The 21,838-nt window shown below is 40.5% G+C and overlaps 4 protein-coding genes across 5 annotated transcripts in view; all 4 read right to left on the reverse strand.

Moving 5' to 3' along the window:
* LOC127356631 (nuclear factor 7, brain-like) overlaps window positions 1-21,838 on the reverse strand; it is a 192,625-nt gene that overhangs the window by 139,514 nt on the left and 31,273 nt on the right. The gene's annotated exons all lie outside the window — the stretch shown is intronic.
* Window positions 1-21,838, reverse strand: part of LOC127356652 (nuclear factor 7, brain) — a 181,119-nt gene that overhangs the window by 128,380 nt on the left and 30,901 nt on the right. The window lies entirely within an intron of this gene.
* On the reverse strand, window positions 750-11,115 carry LOC127356660 (nuclear distribution protein nudE homolog 1-B). The gene is made up of 9 exons (XM_051388641.1): window positions 10,905-11,115; window positions 9,651-9,777; window positions 8,482-8,635; window positions 7,374-7,522; window positions 7,048-7,184; window positions 6,307-6,591; window positions 4,903-4,988; window positions 4,136-4,284; window positions 750-4,051 (listed from the first exon to the last, which is right to left on the reverse strand). Exons 2-9 carry the CDS (start codon window positions 9,734-9,736, stop codon window positions 4,003-4,005), a joined length of 1,095 nt encoding a protein of 364 aa, XP_051244601.1. The 5' UTR covers window positions 9,737-9,777; window positions 10,905-11,115; the 3' UTR covers window positions 750-4,002.
* LOC127356684 (mpv17-like protein) lies at window positions 14,039-20,466 on the reverse strand. The gene is made up of 4 exons (XM_051388676.1): window positions 19,355-20,466; window positions 18,931-19,001; window positions 18,090-18,119; window positions 14,039-17,279 (listed from the first exon to the last, which is right to left on the reverse strand). The coding sequence occupies exons 1-4, from the start codon at window positions 19,659-19,661 to the stop codon at window positions 17,064-17,066; spliced, it is 624 nt and encodes a 207-aa protein (XP_051244636.1). The 5' UTR covers window positions 19,662-20,466; the 3' UTR covers window positions 14,039-17,063.

Genomic DNA, 21,838 nt, shown 5'->3' on the forward strand with positions numbered 1-21,838 from the left:
ACTGATTATCTGCACAATGAATAATCAATAACTGCAGGAAGTTTGTGTAAAATATGTGATTTGGATGAATTTTGAGCAGATTATTTGTGTATTTGAGTATTGATCAGATGTATGGAAGCACATTTCTGCCAATGTGATTGAAAAAAAGGTTTTGATTTTTTATCTAAAAAGAAGAAAAAACTCTTAAAAAAACTTTTAAATGACAAACTTTCTCAATATTTTGACTGAAAAAAAGAGAAACTTTCTTAAAAAAAAATTGAAACTTTATCAATATTTGACTTAAAATCCGACTATGTCTCAATATAACAAGAAACCTCATTATTTGATGAGTTGTCTCGATATTTGAGGAACTTTAATCACAGACTTAACAGGTGCCTTTTTTTTGTCAAATTCAGTGTTTCTGTCTTTGTTCTTTGAGTCTTCATCCTGTTTATATCTTATATTACATAATTATTTTGTACTTCCTATCATTTATTGTTTCCAGTTGATTGTAGCTGAATGTTCAGTGTATTCAGCTCACCTGTTGACTCTGTAACGACGGTTCCTCCTCTCGACCAATCACAGTGAGACGACGCTCGTTGTTAAGCTATAAGAGGCCTGACCGATACTTTTAAAGGATTGTATCAACAATGTCTGTTAATAATCTGAACAGTAAAAACAACAATTTTATTTAGTTTTCTTCACAGAAATGAACAAAATTGTTAAAGTTTTCTTTAAAACTCAACTAGAGAAGAAATAAAATCCAAAACTTTATTTTCACATTTCAAGTTTTATTGCATTTTCAGAAACATAAGCAGCACTGAGGGTAAACAAAGAGCACAACAGGTCTGAGCACTTTGTATGTGAGCGTGTTAGGTACTCTTACAGAGTCACATAAGGCAGAAAAACACACCAAACCTCATCGTCTGCGTTCACACTGACCTTTGACCTTCCATATTAAAGATCCAGAGATCTCATTGTAGACTCAACCGATCCGCAACCTACAGACTCGACCTACGTTAGTGACCCTACAGTAGAAGTACAGTATATCACACTACAACCTATTACATACGGGTTTTGTTTCTTTTTAACATAAAACACGAGTAGCCTTCACTGAAGTATTCATATCTCCTCACTAACAGAAGACGTATTTCACTCCTGCAGAGACAGAAGTAGAGCTCCGCGGAGGGATTCAGATTAAAAGAGAGCGTCTCCGCAGTCTGAAGGTGGAACAAGATTCAAAGGCTTCAAATTCATCACATAATAAATCAAAGTCCTGGTTATTTTATATTCTGAGAGCTTTTAACAACAGCAGAGCTACAAGTTTGTCCTGATGGTGGCGCTGAAGGGTTCATGAATGTGATCAGTTTCCTGTATTCTGATCCGAGTCATAATATTGAGTGGCTGCCGACATAAGTCATGTATAACCACTGATTCCACCGATGTGCTCCGGCTCTAAATTCCACCAGAGGAATAAACAGCTGGTCTATTTTTAAAAGGAACCACAACCCACCGAGCAGAGCAGGAAGTCAGACACAGACAACGGGGGAGAGAATACGGCCAATTTTCAAAATAAAACACCGCCTGCAGACTCCAGATCAAATTTCATGCAACAACAACATTGTGGCAGCGGACCAGAGTCAGTCAGAGGCAGGTTAGATGTTTAAGTGGAGAAACATTCAGTTTTTGTTTCCTTTTTTTTGTAAGGACAAAATAAACACGTTCTGAAACGCTTGTGACGTTATAAAGCCGTTCCCGGTGGAAGTTTGAGGTTCTATTTTTACAGGACAATCAGCAACATGCTCTAGAGCGAGTTGTTTTAGAGAGTTATAGTTCGGGGCTCGAACTCACAACGAGGAGCGCGAACGTCGTTCCACAGCAGCCACACCGACAACGAAGACACTTTTTGTTTCTCTTCCCCGTGAGCACAGCATCGGCCGGTTTATCTACATAATGCAGCTGCACACTTAAACTATATTAAAGTTATTAAAATCTATGGAGTAGCTTTGCCAGTAAAGCTGTGATTATCTGATATTTAATCAATACTGTGATTATCTGATATTTAATCAATACTGTGATTATCTGATATTTAATCAATATTTTTTACTTTGAGCTAACTTGACACAATGGTTTTGGATTGTGCCCCGGTTTAGTTTCAGTATCGGATCAGATTCTGTAAATATCGAAGGACTCGGATCAGGATCAGGACAACAAAGACAAACGACAACAGGAAAACAGAGGAAGTTATTAAATTCTGGGTGAAATTCTGCGTCCATCACAGACGTTAACGGGTTCATACGGGAGAGAAAGCACTGATAATAAAACATTTCCTTCATTCCTTCACACTCTAAATTACCAGAAAGTTAAATGAGGCTAAAAAGCTTCATGGAGCTCCAGAGAAGGCGATCAATACTCCCACATGTGATTCATTATTACAACATTAATTAATTAAAGAAGGCAGCTTTAAGAGGCAGAACCGCTGACGGCCACAAGGCGTCGCGTCTGAAAGGCAGAGTAACATTTCTTCCACACTTATAAAGTAAAAGTCACAGCTCGTTAAAACCTGAAGGTGTTTTTAAACCGGGTTCGCTTGATTGACAGGAGTCTCAGCCAACCACATCCATCCATTCACCGAGTTTTCTGTCTTTTGTTAAAATCGATCTGTAATCTAAAACTAAAACTATCCGGATACTCCGGAGCCATGTTGTATAAAAGCAGATCCTCAGTGGATCAGAAACCCTCTCCTGGAGATAAAAGCTTCCCTTCCAGTGTTCAGCACTCACTTTAAGATGTGTTCAGACTAAACATGAAGCACATTTTCACTTTGGTTTGAACGCTGAGGTGTTTTTAATAGACGGAGCAGAGTTCCCACAACTCCTGGAAAACCTGGAATACCTGTACATTTCACTAATTGACTGATTTTCTAGTTATTGAAACACCTGGAATTTGATTAAAATGAACAAGAATCCTGGAAATCGCCAAATTTTCTGTAAAAACAAGATCAATTCTGCTTGATTTGAACTGTTTCTTCTGGGTTGAGGCCATAATGTTGACCCACCCACCTGTAATGAACCTGAATGAACTCCTGGAAAATGTCCCAGACTGTTTAACTTTCTCTCTACACTGAATGACTCTATAGATATTGAATCTGTGTAAATGCATCCATGAAGCTTTAGAGAGCGACTGAAATCCGCCTCGGGAGCCTTTAAAGACGACAAAACTTTGTTGTTAGCTGTAATTACTGTTAATTTTTAAACAGTCCCTCCAGCATTTAATTTTTTTTCAATTCAATTTTATTTGTATAGCGCCAATTCATAACAGAAGTTATCTCAGGACACTTTTCAAATAGAGCAGGTCTAGACCGAACTCTTTAAAACATTAATTACAGAGACCCAACAGTACCACCATGAGCAAGACCTTGGAGACAAGGGCAAGGAAACACTGCCTGTTAAAAGGCAGAAACCTAGGACAGATCCTCCGGCTCTAGGTGGGTGGTCGTCTGTCTCGATTTAACAGGCTTTGTTTGGCCTAAAATGTCTTATTTCTAAAACAACTGCAATATTTTGATGTTTCTTTCTGTAATTCATTATAAATCTAAGACAACTTGTTCCAGTGAGAATGAAACTAGTTTGGTGGCGTCTGACTCAACGTTGTGCACGAGAGACTCCGTATGGCTGCAGAAATTGGCTTTATGTTCGGTCTTAACACAACTTCTGAGCAAAAAAAGAGACAAAAAAATACTCTTGGCAAACAAAACCACAGAAGGTGAGGTGGTGACACGCAACACAAGTCCAGTTAAGTTAGTTCAAGCTAAGTGCGAGTGCTGAAAAGAAGTCCTGCTAATAAACAGAGCTGAGCTGGTAACATCCCGAAGTATCCATCCGTTATTATTATTATCCATCCAGCTCCCAGCGAGAGCACACAGTACCGTTAATCGTCTGGGAGGTCCAGGCTGGATGGACAGGAAGGGGATGAGCAGCTCAGAGGAGGACGAAGGGGGTCGAGGCGGAGCAGCTTTCACTCTCACAGCAGCAGCTTGGGTGCGGCTCCGAACTCTAACCTCTTCACCAGCCTTTAAAAAACAGAACAAACGCACTCAGAGATCTGCAGCTGTGGACCTCCAGACGGCGGCGCTGTGACGGACAGAGCATCTCACCCCTTGTTGTAGAGGCCGTTAGTAGGATGGGTCTCCGAGGGGTTGCTCGGGGCCGCCGACGCCGACCCCGGTCCACCAGCGTGGCCTCTGCGGGTCGATGTCTGCCCGTGGACGTACTCTCGACACGATGCCAGCTTGGACTCCAGATTCTAGAGCGAGGCAGGAAACAGAACGTAAACACTTTGTACTGAGAGAGTCGGTGTTACGGAGAGGCAGTTCACCCCAAACTACATGTTCCTTCTTACCTGTAGTTCTATTTATACATCTAGGTTGTGGGTTTCTGAGTTTAAATGTTTGTTTTCTCTCCAATATAATGGAACCAGATGGGACTTTCTACCGAACTACACCTGCCAACGTTAGCTAGCTCACCTAGCACCACCGAGATAGTTACAGCTCAGTCAAAGAGGACGCCATTAATGGCCTCAGAGACACGACGCAGGAAACTGAAGAGCATAAAAACCCCCCCCAAAAAACTGGAACACAAGTTCCAGTTAAAAACACTAAAAGCACATCCACTGAGTCTGATAGAAAAGTGATCTTTGGACCCTTCAGATCATCTGTCATTAGATACGCTCAGGGAAACGGACACGTCTATTTAGGAACAACAAATACTGATTGTGTTTGCTTCTAAAAAAAAGAAGCAGTTTGTGTTTGTTTGGGAGTAAAAACCAGCAGCACCCTGCAGCGTCACATGATGATAAGTCAGCAGCTGATATATAAAACAGTGTGAATGAGTTGATTCACAAGTTCTCTCCGGAGGTTCTTACCCCGACTTTTCTCAGCAGCTCTCCAACGATGTTGAGAGCCGAGATTCTGGCCGACGTGGTGAGAGGAGTCCCCGAGAGGCTTTCACCTGCGGGAACAAGACCACTGATGAGTGCGGAGACATAAGACAGGAAATCATCACATCTGAGACGTTAAAACTACAGAATGTTTGATCATAAACTTAAAGCAACGTCACAGATTGTTGGGGGTAAAGCAATGCTATGATCTGCAAATTAATTTAAATGTTCTAATTGAATTATGAAAATGAAATTAGGGGCTATCCTCATAGAACTAGAGTTACATCCATAACTATTGGTTGCTTTTTTTATGCAAATAACTAAACTATGGTACACATGAATAAATGTTTTTGATGTTTTCTGGTGACTGCAGATTATAATCCACAGAGAGTGTAACTGCACAGCAGAGGGAATAAAACAGACTTTATAATATAATTATTGTATTCATTTTAATATATCTGACTGCAGCCAAGTGCTGTAGTTGCTGTATTTACTACGTTTATTCATTATCTAAAATCGGGAGGTTTTGTTTTTCAGTCAGGTGATTGAATGATTAAAGAGGCTACTCACTTCACCAGCCAGGTGTGTGTTGATTGTGACCAATATTGTTTGTCCCTACTCCTAACAACAGTTTTTCACCTGAAGCTGGGCTCAGACTACACGAGTCACCCATCTTCAGATCAGGTTGCACCACGCACATAAGGAGGGACACGCTTGCAGGATATTTGTAAGTAATCTCACAGAGAAACAGATGTAACCATCGCAGTGAACGCTGTAGTAACATTAATGATCTGCAGTAAGAAAAGCAGAAGATGTTTTCTCTCTCTGATACAACCTCAGCTCTTTTATTGTGCGTACAGTAATGATACGTGTTGGAAGACATTCACTTCCATATTGACGTAATCATCCAGATTTTTTAACTCCTAATATCAAACATGTTTGACAGTTATGGGGGCGATGATTCTGCGAGCAGGCTGGGACGTTTAAGATGGATCTAAGATCCCTTACAGATAACATCGGTACTGACCAGGATCCGGACCAGATTTCCGCCCAGATTGTCGGGAATCTGACATAAATGGACCCGAAACTCGTTTAGTGTGAGCCCTTTATGAGGCTTCAGGAGCTCTCTGAAGAGCTGCGATGCTTTGGGAATAACTTTTATCTTCATCTTTAACTGTGAGAAAATTCTTAGAAAACAGCAAAGAATTTCATCACAAGCAGAAACTCTTTGTAGTTGGAAGCTTTATGACTACAGCCGGAGGAACTTTATGATAAAACAAGCGGGGTGTGAACATAAATTTAAAGTTAATGTGATATTAGTGACGTGCATTAATCCATAGCCTCTACTGTCTGATAACTGGTGTAACACCACAGCACACGTGGACCGACCTCTGCTGGCGGAGGGTGGCGGGGTGGCGAAGGATTCTGCTGAGGCCGGAGGTCTGCATGGCGTGGTGGTGGTGGTGGTGGAGGGGGCGGGCTGGTTGGAGGAGGATGAAGACGTGGTTTTATCCTCTGTTCTTTTGTCGGGAGGGGTGAGCGGGGGGGTGGGTAAACCAGCCAACGACGAGGATGAGGAGGAGGAGGAAGGCTCTTTGACTGCACTGCTGCTGAGGGACGGCTTCCTGTCCTGAACCTGCTGTTTCTGCTGCACCGCGAGTTCCTGCCGCAGGTCTGCACACAGAATAACAGACGGGTTACAGTTTGTTTCCTGAGGAACATCTGAAGAGTCGGAACTGTTAGTTGTTGTTGTTGTTGTTGTTGTTGTTAACAACCTTTCTCACCCTCAGGTGTGTAAAACAGGTTCTGAACTTCTTTTTAAAATACAAAAATGTCAAATTATCTACTGAAAAAATAACAGTCCCATATTACAGACATACAGCACAGAGACTTTAAAATGTAAAAAGCAGCCGGTTGCACCAAATGTGTTTAAGTTAAAGCCGAGTTATAGCGTAAATTATTACTATTATAAGTTGTGATAATAAACTGTAATCACTTTGTATTCAAACTCTTTAGATAAGTTATAAAATAGAACAGTAAAGACATTAAATAACTTAAACAATCTTCAATCGAGTTGAAATAAATATCCACCCTGAGCAGCTCAGGGTGGACAGCGGATGGAGGTTCTACCTCGGGCCTCGTCCTTCAGCCTCTGGACGGACTCCAGGAGATTCTCCTTCTCGTCCAGCTCGCTCTCCAGGAAGGCGTTCCTCTCTATGACCTGGTTCATCCGCTGCTCAAAGTCCTCCAGAGACATGATGGTCGCCCTGAAACGCACACAGAGCGAGACTGTTACATCTGCTGCATCATTTATGTAATATGTAAACAAATGTGGTATTAAACGGACCCCGGAGCCAAAGACCAGAGTATTTATTGTAGTGCTGAAGCCTCTCTGTTGTCTGTGTTTGTTATCAGGACTATTATTGATCTTATTGGCAGATTTGTTTCCAGCCCACCTCTTGGTTCTCTCCAGGTCGTCGTTGGCCTGCTCCAGCTCCCTGATGTACTTGTGAAGCTGGTCTCTGATGGCGGTGGTCTCGGCCAGGTCTCCCTCCAGGGTGGAGATCTGCCTGTAGGCCTCCGAGTGCTGCGTCTCATACTTCTCCTGCAGGAGGAGGTTCAACCACAGTCTCAGGAAACAGATCAGGACTTCAGAGGCTCGGTACTATAAGCAGACAACCCGACTATCTGGTTTATCTTTACAGGCAGAGAGCCACGATGGTCGAGGGAGTGAATGAAAAGAGGCACCAGCGTTTATTTTTTATTTTTTTGTAGTTTTTTAAGAAAAGCCACTAAGTTCTTCACAATAAAAGTCTCTGGTTATTTTGTTACTTAAACACTTTTATTATGAAGCATTAAAACCAGGAAGTGTTGGGTTTTAATCAGCAGTAACTCCAATAGAGCTGAAAGCAAACACGAAAACAGTAAAATAAAGCAGATATCTGAAACAGGGACGGAGGAGACAAACTTCAAACCACAGAGATTTACTCAGGGGCTATAAGGGGGGTCGTCACAGGTTGGTGGCGGTTGGCGAGACGTCAGGCGGTTATGAAGAACCTACCTGTGTGAGATCACTGTCCACCTGTTGCTGACTTTCTTTTATAATCACATGTTGAATATTTCTGCACATTATTCGTCTAAAACTGTGAATATCTATATATAAATGGAGAAACCAGTGTGGTGGGGGGGGTAAGTGACTGTGATCTAGGAAGTACTATCCCCTCCAGACACAGAGTCATCAGCTGCCTTTCTCTGCACTGAATCAATCCTCTGTGAGAGAGAGTGTGTGTGTGTCTGTGTGTGTGTGTGTGTGTGTGTGTGTGTGTGTGTGTGTGTGCCATTAAACTACCTCACTATCAGCTGATGAATATGGAAATCCCCAGTCAAATCCACTTTAACGGGCCACTTGGTTGAACATTATTAAAATAACTCTCTGATATAGCAGCTCTGTGCTCCAGTGTAAAGTCCACATACTACAAAGACCACTACCCAGAAGCACCGGGGGCCTGATTCCTGATCGACCTCCAGCTGGTATGCTGGGTATTGTAGTGCATTGTAGTGTACCTTGTAGTTCTCCAGTTCCATCTGGAGGCGGTTGTTGGCGGCGAGGAGCTCGCGGTTTCGCGCCTCGCACTGTTTCAGCTCCGTCTCCAGCTCCACCTCGTAGTCCCGGCTCATCTGCTGGAACTCCTGCAGTTCCTCCTGGGCTTCCTCAGCGCTGCGCACACACACACACACACACACACACACACACACAGTTTGTTAGTGTTTTGGGGATTTTCTGGGTTTTAATACAGTAAAAATACGCTCATGTTTCCCACACAACCGCAGGAAGTTCTCATTATGGAATAAACACCAAACGTCTGAACTTCACAGGAATGTGTTTAATAGGAAAACACCTTGAGGTTGGAGGTTGTTGGTGTTGCAGGAGTGTCTGCAGACTCACGTTAATATAAACTGAACAGGAGAGCAGGGAAACACTATGGATTATTGTTTCTGTATTTATTACGAAGCCGAACGATTATCTTTGTTCTGTTGTTCTAATTCTGACACAATATTTTATTATACTTGTGTAAATATCATTAGGACCTTCATTTATTAATGGAGGGGGAATTTATTTAAAATAAATATGAAACACTGCAGCAAACTTTAATATAACATTAAGAAGGTCAGCTCAAACAGTGGTTCTCAACCTGAGGTCCGGGGACCCCCAGGAATCCTTGAGGGGGTTTGGGTCCCTGGAACAATGGATATTTTAATTTCACTATTATTTATTTAACTAGAAGTAAACTCATATGTTCTTATTTTGCACATTTTTCACTGTTAATCTGTAAAAACTACAAAAAGTCCAGAGGACTACAAACTGGTGGCGGGGGCCATTTCCGAATCCATCCTCCTCCGGCCCGCAACCTGAGGTCACAAATATAATATAATCTCAGCCACAAGATAATGATTTTATTATATGTTTCTAGATTGTCTATAGGGCTTCAAAATTAACTGAAGTATCATCAAAATCACAAAAAGGTGCATTGACACAAGAGAGGTTGAGAAGCACCAAGCTGAAAGATCCAAAAGACCTGGATCGTCCTTTAAGACCAGGAAAAGAGACGCTGCGGGAAAACTGACCAAGAAAACTGTTCTCACGTCCCAATGCAGCGTAAACACGTGGCCCGGCTTCATTAATGTGTGCACATTTAAACCAACAACAACACAAACAGGGAGGGGGGGCACACCTCTGTTGGTGCCGGGCAGCCTGCTCCCTCCAGTACTCCAGCTCTTCTTCAAGGGACCCAAACTCTGGAGGCTCCGGATCCCCCATCTCCAGCCCCGCCCTCCCACCGACGCCGGTCCGAGGTGGTTCTGATAAAACAAACTCTGGTCAGTACAAATTCACTTCACAAATTATAATTGAGACTTTAATTTGGCCACAGCCGGCAAGGAAGAGTTCAAATCAAGCAGAATTTATTTTATTTTACAGAAGATTAACAGTTTCCAGGACAATCCAGGTTGTTTCCAGGACTGGATATAAGATGTTAGAGAACCACCAGCACTGTGTTTATAAAATATCAGCTTCTAGAGTTTAATCATGAATACACATTAAATTAAACTAGAATAGAAAAACACCAGATATAATAAAATGGTAAATAGAATAAGAGTTTTATATATATATATAAACACTATATACAGCTTTTTAAATACAGATTGATATGGAACATTGCACAGGTAGTTTACAGTTAATATTTAATAATAATGTGTGTGTAAGAAATTATATATGTGTGTATAAATATGTAAAACTGTACAGTTCAGGTGTTAAATAGTGCAAAAGTGCTATATGATGTTGTTGCAGAATTAAAGAGTCTTAATTAATATACATTAACTTAACTTTGTTAATTAATAACATTAATTAACTAATTAATGTTAGAGCTGTGTATTGTGTTCATATAACTCCTATTCTATTTTTTCTCATTTTTTTATATCATGTATTTTTCTATTCTGTTTCTTTAATGTGTATATTTATATATGTTGTTGTTGTTGTTGTTGTTGTTGTATCTGGAGCTGCTGTAGCGAGTCAATTTCACCAGTGTGGGATCAATAAAATCAGATCTTATCTTATCTTACTGGATGTGTGCCGAATTGAATAACAGACTGTATTGATTCATAAAACATAATTAAAATGAGTCAAAGTCAGTGAAATGTAGCTCAGGCCACTCTTGAAATAAATTTTGTGCAACATTTAAACGGAGTCTGGTCACAGGAATAAAATACGGGAACTTCAGAGCAAACTAAAAGATAACGGGTAACTTTAATATGTTATTAATCATTAGTAACACCTGCTCCTGAAAACATTTCACGGAATTAACTCAAACTATTAACCACAAAACTTATAAAAACACAGCAAAAGAAAGTTAGAAGAATAGTTTAAGCTTAAATAAGTTAGCTACTTCAGCTAACGGGGGTTAACCATTTAAACCCCAGCTATAACTTACCCTCAACTGTTAGCTCCCCTCGACGTTACCCACTTTATTCCTTCTTCTAAATCCTCTCCATGTTTGTTTGTTTGTTTACTACCGACCGAAGTTTGTCGGTTGTTTTTTTTTATGTTAAGTCTAAGCGATGAAAGAAGGTCGGACATTAACGGACTCTCCCGGAGTTGGAAACCACCAAGTCGCTGCTGTCTTGGGAAGACGTCGAACAATACCGTAGAGCCATTCATATTGTCCAGACCCATCCACCAATCACAAGTTAGAGAGCGGCCTCGTTCTCTCTTGCTATTGGTTCAATCGGCTGTCAATCGAACGCGGATAGGCGGGATCGGGAGCATCGTCCAATCAGAGGAGCGGTGTCGGTGTAAGAGGGACAACTGCGGTCGAGACGTTTTGATGGATTAGCAGAGGCCGGTGCTGCGTTCAAGTGCTGTCGGAAACACTAGCAGACCCTGAACACATCATTAGATAATACTAGTTATTATTATGTTATATTCTGTTTATAGACTTGTCTTTATACTTTATTCTATTTATTTATTTTTGTTTTATTATTATTGTATTTTGGTATTTGTTATTGTTATATTTAATTATATTTTTAAAAGGATATTAACACTGTTGAGCTTTAATCCATATTTTACCATATAAATACATGTTTTTACCATCAAAACAAACTGTTTTACCAAATAAAAAACACTATATGAATTCTGCTTTATTCCGTGTGAATTCCTTCCTATAAATAAAGTTTTGCCATGAGATATCAGTGTTTTACTGAAACTATTATATTACTACCTATTTAGAGATTGACAGTTTTTCACTGTATAATCTACGTTTTTACAGAGCATTACAGTAACAGCAAAAAAAAAACGTGTAATCAGATTAAAGGTACATTTAGTAAAAATTGGGATTATTAGCAGGATTACAATTTTTAAAGAACATCAGTTTTTCTTTAAAGATACACAGAGCAGAGGACACAGTGTTGTGTTATAGGATGCATCAATACTTGTTATTGACATTTCTTTTCTCAGTAATATTTCTGTTTTTTGTCCTTAAGGTGACATAAGAGATAATTCAGAACTATCTCTACCTACTGATGTAAAAACCAAATGTTTTGACCACAGTTTCAGTTAAATATGTATGTTGAGTCCATAAACAACCAGAGGCACCTTCCTACAGTTCAGTGTTTCACATTAAAACAAGAGAACAAAAGCTCAAACAAAACATCCACGTTTTATCAAGATAGAGTGATTATTAGGACGGCTTATGCTTTTACATAACATTAACTCATCTGCAGCCTTTAAATGATCTTTATTTGCAATGTTTATTCTTTATTATTCTCAATTATCAGACAAGAATATGAACAAATATGTTAAGTTCCCCGCTTCCTGCTCTGCATGTGGCCACTTAATGTATAATAATAATAATAATATATATAGTTTATATGTATATATACATATAGTTTACGTATATATGTGTCTATGATACAGAAAATATAATTAAATATAAAAAGAATGAAACATAATAAGTCTATAAAAAGAATGTATGCTGCTTATGTTTCTGAGGTTTAGTGACGGAGGGCGTCGTGTTAAACACCTGACAGCATCCTTGACTCTGATTGGGGAGTTTCACTTCCTGTTGTTGGGGGTCAGAGGTCACACTGGGTCAACTCTGTCCTTTTCAGAGGGATTAACCAGGCCTATCTGATCCTGGTTAATCCACACGCACCATCACTAGAGCATAAAGCTGTTATACACTCCAATCCTCTCTGTCCTTGCTTCATATCTGGGCTGCGTGCTTTCAGAGAGTCTCCACCGACGTCAGCGCGTCTCTGAGCCTGAAGCGGGAAACGTGGAAGTTTAAAGGACGTTTGAAGGAATATAGGGATATCAATCTCATGTCTGTGTGTTAATTACAGTCGGGACGTGGTTAGCATAGCTTAGCATAAAGACTGGGAACAGGTAGAAACAGCTAGCCTTGCTCTGTCTAAAATTAAAGCTCCACCCCGGGGCTAAGTCTAACTCTTCTTCTAGCTTCTTTTAGCCACTAGTCCGTCTGGAAACTCCGTAAATCACCTCGGCAAAAAAAGTTCACACCCACCCAACCACCACATGTTTTATCAGTCATTGCCAAATCATAGAAGAATCAGCTAATATAAAAGTATAAAAAGGAAACTCTTTGGTTTGTTTTCTCTTCATCAATCACATTATTTCAATTAGTTTCACTCTCACAACCACTGGAATACAGCGAAAATAAAGAATTTGACTTTTTAAGGAGGAACACGTTACTCAAAATGCACAATTATGTAATTGTCTCACTTGTCTGTTGGTCAGTAACTAATTACTAGTAATAAAATGACTTTCCCCAATAACTAATAATGTAACTAATTACTAATAAACTTCAGTAATACCAAAAAAAAATACAAACAAACAAAAAATGACTAGTTACAAACTTACTCACTGATCCACAACATTATCCTTACCTCTTCCACTGCACACTGTCTTTCAGAGGCTGTATCGGGTTCTGTGTTAAAGCTAGAGTGAAGATATTGGTATCATATGAAACTAGACAACCTAACGCATCCATTGGTACCAAGCAAGGAAGGTGCTAATCTCATATGCAGTTGTCAGTTTGCATGTGGTATAAATGTGTTATTTGAATATTCCTGCAGACTGGCGTCCATAAACAATGTTAGAATTGCATACATTGGGAATGACTGGAAAGCTGAGACACATACTTCATACCACCCCTTCATAAGTCAGTGCCCCAAAAGTCTGGAAACACCCCCACATCATTGGATTCATTTTTGTAAATCGTGGAAGAAATTAGCTTGAAAGATGGAAACACTGTAAATATTCAAACAAAACTGAATTTGAATCGTCATAAGTCTGAATTTTGGGGAGAAAAGGCCACAATTACTAATTTTGTTAGTAGCAGAAAAGTAATATAACTAGTGGTGTAACTAATAAATGTTGGTAGGGAGAAATCAGTAAAGTAATATTATCATTTTAAAAGAATAATAGGTTTTTAAAATTAACAGGGCCACCACATCCAGTAAAGAAACATCCAATTTCTGAAAATTGTTATGCAACACAACAGTTATAGTAACATCACATGATCAATATACAGACTTCCACACAGAGTTAAGAACAATATTGAACAATCTTTGAGGTTTTATTTTTCATACATGGAAAAACAGAACGTCTATGTCGTTATTAAAGCTTTATCTACAGTGTGCGTCTGGTCCTCGCTATCGTAACTGACGGGTAAATTTAATGCACAAAAACGTACAATATTACAGAGTTCTTCCACATCTGGCAATGAAATCTTCAATTCTTCTCAGATAAATAACAATAAACATCTTTCAGCTCCACCTAAAGATCGTTAAAGTCTACACGAGAGCGGTTAACGGGTCGGTAGGTGACGTGTTACATGATAAGGTATCTGGGCTGATGGCAACCTATGTGATGTTTCAAGTAAGAGGACAGGATTAAGATACTGTAGCGTCACAGGTCAAAACTAGGAGACACAACACAAGCGGGATGCACTGATACACACATCACACAACGAGCCCCTTTAACTGGAAGTCTTTGCATCCGCATTCTCTTAAAGGATCTTTTATCTTATTATCAACAAATCCCCCCCAAAAAAGACCCAATAATACGTTTTATCTGTGTATCAAAGAGCTTCATTTTAGTCCGAAAACTATTAAAAACACACCAATGACCACACTGTTGTGCCACTTCCCTGATTCAGCACAACTGTACTCACAAAATAACCCTAATTCGTTTCACATATGTGATACATTTTTAGCTGCTTCTACCCTCAATGAGTCCCTCCAGGATCTCACAGGCTTTATTTTTGCTGATTTCACGGCAGCTTTTCTAAAACATTTGCAAGGCGTGTTTTGATGTTTTCAGGCATTTTTTCCAATGAAACTGCCAGAAAAAGTGAAAACTGAGTGAGAATAAAATTGCACTGTTTGGAGGGTAAATGTGAAGCGTTGGTGTCTAGAAGAGAGGAAGCGAGTGTGTTTGAGTTGAGTTTTTGAGTTGTAAATCGTATAAATGCAACTTATCGAAAGACTCTTCATCTTCAAACCTGAATTAGTGTTACTGTATTATGATAAAAGAAATGGTTTGCTATGAATTTAGTGATGAATTTTTAACATTTAAAATGAAGCATTTAAGTGTTTTTCTTAATAAATCAGACACTGATGCAGCAGCGCTGTATTAAACCTCTTTATTGCTTAAAATATTGTAAAAACGTAAATATTTATTCCAGTGTCCTTTGAACTCTGCACCACTGCACTATTGTCTACTGTCTACAGATGTTTATGTTTATATATTTGTATAACTGTACATAGTTTATGTCTGTTTTGTTGAGCTTGTTGTTTATTTATGTGTATTCTGTGTTTGTACATTGAGAGCAGCGTCAGTACAACCAGAGTCAGATTCCTTGTGCACACAGGTACATTGGTTTTCATCTTTTCATGGGATTTGCTGACAATAAGAAACATACTGAAAATAAAACTGTTGTTTATTTAAACGCCCCCCCGGCTTTCATCTAGCACCATCATTATATGTTCAGTGTTCTCCTTGTACAACACGTTGGTCCATGGCAACGTATCTTACAAACTAAAGTCTGCTGTAGATAATTATCACCATCAGGAAGCTTTATATAACACATCAGTGCATCCCAAAATAAATGCAGAAACTCCATTTAAAATTGCACACACACACACACACACACACACACACACACACACACATATATATATATATATATATATATATAAACCTCACTGTATTGATTTTTACTAACGACTGTCACCAGTCAGTCAAACACTGCACACTCGCAGACCTGTGGTCAGGACAGTCTTGTCACCGAGAGAAGGCACAACCAGTGTAAAACAGAAATATTCGAGCCCTTGAACCAGTTCCACCAGAAACTGCAACCATCACAACAGAACCCCCCCCTTTAAAGTCTGTGAGCTGGATCTGATGGAAACCTTCGTGGTTTGGAGGCAGGATCATCAACTGTAAACAATTCGACCTTAAACCCTTTAAATGAATCCCACTTTAACCAGTTTACTGTTGTTCCATTGGTCACTTTGGTCCACAGCTAAGTGTCTCAGTGTCTCAGTGTGAATATTGATGAACCCCACTGAAGGACTCTCTCCCCCCTGCACTTTCACTCTGGAGCAGATGTTCCCAACCTTTCCTATCGCTGAGTCAACCCCTGACTATGCATATACATATTTGGGTGAATTTTGAGCAGATTATTTCCTGTTTAGGGAACTTTTTTATACAATTCTCTGTATTCTGTATTTTATATATAATGTTTATATTCATACAGACTTAACCGGCTTCTTTTTTTTCTGACGAATTCAGTGTTTTCTTTTACTTTTATTCACAGAAGTCAACCAAATGTTGAGGTTTAGGCCTTCTGTGTATATTTTTTAAGTTTTCTTACACCCTTAAAATCAAGAAGGCCTCGTTACCCCCCATTGGCGACCCTCGGTGGGGGTCCTGACCCCCAGGTTGGGAACCACTGCTCTAGAGCCTCCACAAAGACACAATCTCCATTTGTACATGAGTAATATCCATAACTGTAACATTTCCTGAGCTCCTTCTCGCTCCCCTGAGGATGAACCAATGTGGATCTTATTGACCTTTTCTCTACAAACTGAACAATTCAGCTACAGTATTGATTTAAGAGAATATTGTGTAAATGTTGTTCAGTAATTGTGGTTCCAACGAGGACTGCAGCCTGTTTGTGGCTTTAAACTGTATTTTAAAGGTGTCGTATTGTTTATAATTTGTTTGTTTTAAAGCTGTAACCTGTATTTCACACAGATTTTAACTACTATATTTTATTTTTAACCTGTTTCACTGTGTTTTATTATCCTGTTTTATCTAAATGTTTTCCCCTTTACAGAGAATACAGTTCTGATATTATTCCTGCAGCCTTCAGATTCAGCTGATGTGTGCGTATGTGACGGATAAATAAATGTACAACCAGTCCAACCAGTAACTCCTCAGCTCGTCTCAGTTTCTGGGTGCTGTGAAGCAACAGTGGAAACCCGTCTGTCCTTCAACCGAAGCTCAAAGGCCTGAACGACAGAAGAACAAGACATCCTCCTCCTCCTCTTCCTCTTCTTCTCCTTTAGTTTTCCCTCTGGGTCTTTTGCCGTTTTCGGGCCAGTCGGGCCTCGCGCATCTCCTCCAGGGTCTTCCGGGGGTCCATGACGAAGGCCAGAGCCACGGCGGCGGTTCCGTCACCGCTCTGCCGGGAGAAGCAGAGGAAGGTGGCCCAGAGGAAGGCGCAGCAGCCCATGAAGGCTGTTCGCATGTAGAGCGGCATCAGGACAAAGTTCAATAACTGTGAGGAGAAAACAGGATAAAAGGTTGGAACAGGAGTAAATATCACGTAGTCTGTAATTTGTTCTGAAGACATTTCATTTTAGAAAATTATAGAAAAATGTGTTGTTCATTCAACTTGAAAATATTTATTGTGAATCATTAACTCATTAATCTCATACTGGGGAAATAAAATGTCATAAAAGTAGCCTAGGACTAATAAAAAGTAATTCTGAATTTGGAGATTAATCTCATAAAAACTATAATTATTTTTTTTTTTGCCTTTTCTGTTTCTTCATCAGTAAAATAATAATCCTGTTTGATAGAACAAAACAATGTATCAGGTGTCAATATTACAACAATAGTGACATTTTAATCAGATTTGAATCAGATTTGAATCAGATATTCATTAAAACTGTTCTCTTCCTCACCCTTACAGTGAGCTTACACAGTTTATATGTATTGATTTTATCTAACTGCTGCTAATGGTAAGAACCTCACTAATGGAGACGTTTGTATGAGCAACATACGGCACAATGTGTTGGTATCAACTGGTATTGCTAACAATGCTAATGGCTAACCAGGCTAGAAGCTTGGGTTTCCGACTTGTGCTGGAATGTGGTCAACCCGGGTGTGAAGGTCATTCCCAGCTCCGCCTTCAGAGCTAAATGGAACGCACCATAACTATAGCTGCTGTTCCACAGAGCGCCTTTAAATAAAGTGCTCAAACGTATCAGTGTTGATTATACGTATGAAACCTTTCATCCAAACAGCACAAAAACAGAGTTACAGATGAAGATATAAATAAACAATAAATAGTTTTCATGTTTACCTGCATGAACGGCCAGTACATGAGTCCGGTCTGAAAGTGAAAACAGGACATTATTAGTTTCTTGAAGACACAGAAGACATACACACACTGCTAATCTCTGTTCTTACTCCATTAAATTAGATCATTACAGGAGCTCAGTGAAGACTTTATATGCAAAGTTTGGGGGAAATGACACACAGGTATTAAACTGAACTAAACTTATTGATTAACCGCCACACAGATTGGGCTTAAAGTGGATTTAATGGGATTTTATGGACGATTGCTTGCTTGGATCGAGCTCATGTTCAACCTTCAACCTTTATTGTTTTAAAGCAAGACAAAAAGAAACGAGAAACGAGCTCAGAGGACAGAAATGGACAAACTGCTGCACAGGAAAGACATCTGATTATATCAAAGTAATGGGACAAGATGTTTTATAACCCCTGAAGTAAAAGGATAAACTTGCACCGAAGAGATATTAAACTGTGGTATTTAAAGTCCTGCCTTAATAATAACTTGTTAAATAAGTAATAGTTGCTTCAATGATTTATTTCTGAGTTCTTTCATTTGGATGTTTTACAGCGGTAAAATGGTGGAAAATGTCTGCACATGGTACCAGGATCATGAAACCTTATCCTGCAATTACAGAAACATGACACTGATTTACATTTGGCAGGATTTCAGCTCCTAAACGTCCTGAAACTCGCTGACGCGATTGAATTACCCGGCTTGCTCCCCGGGCGTCGTGCCCGCTGCGCAAAAGCAGCAGTGACACAAACTAGGTTAATCTGGCTGTGAGCTCGCGGCAGTGTGTGAAGGGAAGGTGACTTTCCTCCACACACTGCCCGGGGGCCTTCCTCACCTTCCAGGTGTTGAAGAATTTCTCCCTCCAGTCTTCAAAGATGTCCTCCTTACCCTCCAAGAAGCTCACCCCTGCGGGACAGAGGAGACGTTTACGCACGAGGAGACATTCGTGCGCCATTACGCACAAACTAAAAATGTGTGTAACCTTGGCCCACATGATGTTTGACTGAGAGACGACCTGAATAGGAAGCTTCGTGTGTGTGTGTGTGTGTGTGTGTGTGTGTGTGTGTGTGTTATGTGTTAATGATTGTACAGTGTGATGTAAAACAGATTTGGGTCTGTGCTCTGAGGGTTCGGTGACCTGGAAAACAGGATATTTGGACGTTTTGGGCATCTCAACCCAAACAGAGACCAAGTGTGTGTGTCTGCACTTCCAAACTATTTTTTTTACATGTAGATGTTCTGAGTTAAACCCATCTTACCCGTGTAGAAGACACTGGTGGCCAAAGGCGACGCGAAGCTTTGGTCCAGCAGGAGTTTGCGGAAAACCATCCCGGCGGACTTTCCTGGAAAACGCCTCTCCAGGGCTCGTAGCCAGAAGTAATTAAAGTTTCCATGGAAACTGATTGCCACAATGGCCACGTTGCGAGTGTGTTTCCAGTCCATGTGCTCCTTCTGAGCCATGAGCTGATGGACAAGGTCACCACCGGCGAATAAGCACCCGTACAAAGTGACATTGGCCAGCCAGGGGAAGCGTTTGGCGGCTTCTTTCAGTACAGCTCTCCTCATTTTGGCACCAAGTGGGGAGAAGCTGGGGGTCCCGTTGGCGCGTACAGAGCGATGCTGGACTGCCCTAAATGGCTTCAATTCAGCAATCAAGACGCAAGCATAGCGGGTAAATGAATGTGACTAGGCCTTGATGTGAGTCTGCTGGTCGACACGACGCAATCCATCAGTGCGCGGTAATCAGGGAGGGATTAGACGTTTCCACCAGCAGCAGGAATATCACACATTATCAGACCTCAGAGGAATAGAGAGGAACGGAGACTCCGACCAAAAGTTTCAAAGTTTCAAACACTCCTATCAGCATAACCGCGCTGTGCGTAAAAGCTGCCATGGCTCCACTTTGGTCCCTTGGAGAGCGCTCCTCTAAACTATCGCGTCCTGGAGTTGATGCGTAAAATCCATCCGATCATTTCTCTAACAGACTCGGAGAAGCTGGTGGAGAGAAAAAAGAGGCTCCAGTGGAAACCTGAATCTAGATCATTCTGTCTGCTCTGACTGTGTCGCTCCCGGTGAATCAGGTGCCTCTCCGACAAATCCTGCGGGTCAAGCGCTAATCTGAGAGGGGGATTGTCCCGGGCTGCTCCGACGTAGATGCGCGCACAACTGCGTCACTGACACCAACAGCAGCGGTTTGCTGCGCAGCGCTCAGCGCAGACCCGGGTTCAGTCAGTCCATGTGCTGTCAGATCAGCTCAGACCTGCAGACACTACACCTTCACACCGCAGTCAGGGCTGAAGTCTGATTGGTCTTCCCGTTATCTTCCACACTGAGTATCAGAGGCTCCCTATGTTGGAGTGGAGATGCTGCTATCATATGAAACTAGATGACCTTACGATAGCAGCAATAGCATGTTAGCATGTTGGTATGGGGACTACATAACTGCCATGTCCATTTATAAAGGGGTTGCCTTGACCTCTGACCTCAACATATCTGGATGAAAATAGGTTCTATGGGAACTCACGAGGAGTCTCTGAAACTCTAATCTCACACAGTTTCTTTATGTGGTATGAATCTGTTGTTATAGTGTATTTGAATATGTCTGCAGTCTGGGCTCCATAAACAGTGTTGGTGTTGTAGAAACTGGGCTTAACTGGAAAGATGAGACACATATTGCATGCCCCCCCCCCCCCGACCATACGCCCTGTTTGGCAGCTGTGAAAATATGTCGTTTGACGCGTTTTATTTTAGGAGGCTTGTGTGTAAGATTCCTCCAGGACTGTGTTGTTCTGTGGCTCCACTCTGCAGTTTGCTTTTACTGATGCTGATTCAATCACAAGGAATAACATTATTGTTGCATTTAGTAAAGTGTTGATTAGAAATATGTAAAGAGGGCATCTGAGGTCAATAAATAGTTTTATTTCCAAACATTTTTACATTTAACTTCATTGAACTTTTCTTAAAATGAGGCTATAAAAGATCATTAAATTCATTTCTGTTTATTAACACATACTTTTTTTTTGATTCATCTAAATTAATGTGTTTAATTTGACCCCAAACTGGACGGCTTTATGGATTAAACACAATATCTGAGGCTGTGAAACTCAAAACAAACTGAAATAAAACTAAAGAAAAGTACAGATTTCTAAAGAAGCTCTCTGGAAACTTGCTTATGTTTATCACTTCTCCTATCTTTCTTTCTTTTTTTAAAACAATCTTTAAGAAGTGGATAGCAGGCGTATTTAGAAAACCAAAGAAAGAAAGAAGCTTTTCTAGGTTTGTCTGGTCTGATACCAAACTGAGCTGCTGGTTTATTGATACTTTAATTCTGTCTTCAGTTGAGTGATGTGGGTTTTATTGGCCACAGTTGATGCTGTTAAGGTTGAGACAATGTGGGACTGTGAGTGAGGAGAGACGGCGCTCTTACAGAGGACGACAGGAGCCAGTTTGGTTCCTTGTGTCTCCGGAGCCAATCCACACACATGCTGCAGTTTGCATTGGCCTGAAGCTAAGCCCTCTGCACACATGCTGTATCCATTACAACCACTAGAGAGCCACGTCACTCCAGACTCTCTGTCAGACCTCTAATTCATACTTTCACTTTGATATAAAGTGCTTCAACAGGCACTTTGAATATTTGATAGATGGTAGATAAAGCTGCACAGAGACACAAACTTTAGACCTTTAGTTTTATATCTTATATCAATTATTGTTCCTTTCAAGTCTCTTTTACACATATTTCC

Source organism: Dicentrarchus labrax, unplaced genomic scaffold (genome assembly GCF_905237075.1).
Source record: "Dicentrarchus labrax unplaced genomic scaffold, dlabrax2021, whole genome shotgun sequence".
In the NCBI taxonomy this organism is placed as follows: domain Eukaryota; kingdom Metazoa; phylum Chordata; class Actinopteri; family Moronidae; genus Dicentrarchus; species Dicentrarchus labrax.

Coding starts and splice junctions, on each gene's coding strand:
- LOC127356684 (XM_051388676.1), bottom strand. CDS start 19,661: ATGAGGAGAGCTGTACTGAAAGAAGCCGCCAAACGCTTCCCCTGGCTG. Junction 19,002..19,354: donor CACCAGTGTCTTCTACACGG/GTAAGATGGGTT, acceptor TCTGTCCCGCAG/GGGTGAGCTTCTTGGAGGGT. Junction 17,280..18,089: donor TGTACTGGCCGTTCATGCAG/GTAAACATGAAA, acceptor TTCTCCTCACAG/TTATTGAACTTTGTCCTGAT.
- LOC127356660 (XM_051388641.1), bottom strand. CDS start 9,736: ATGGGGGATCCGGAGCCTCCAGAGTTTGGGTCCCTTGAAGAAGAGCTG. Junction 8,636..9,650: donor GCTGCCCGGCACCAACAGAG/GTGTGCCCCCCC, acceptor GTGTGTGCGCAG/CGCTGAGGAAGCCCAGGAGG. Junction 6,592..7,047: donor GCTGAAGGACGAGGCCCGAG/GTAGAACCTCCA, acceptor TTCTGTGTGCAG/ACCTGCGGCAGGAACTCGCG.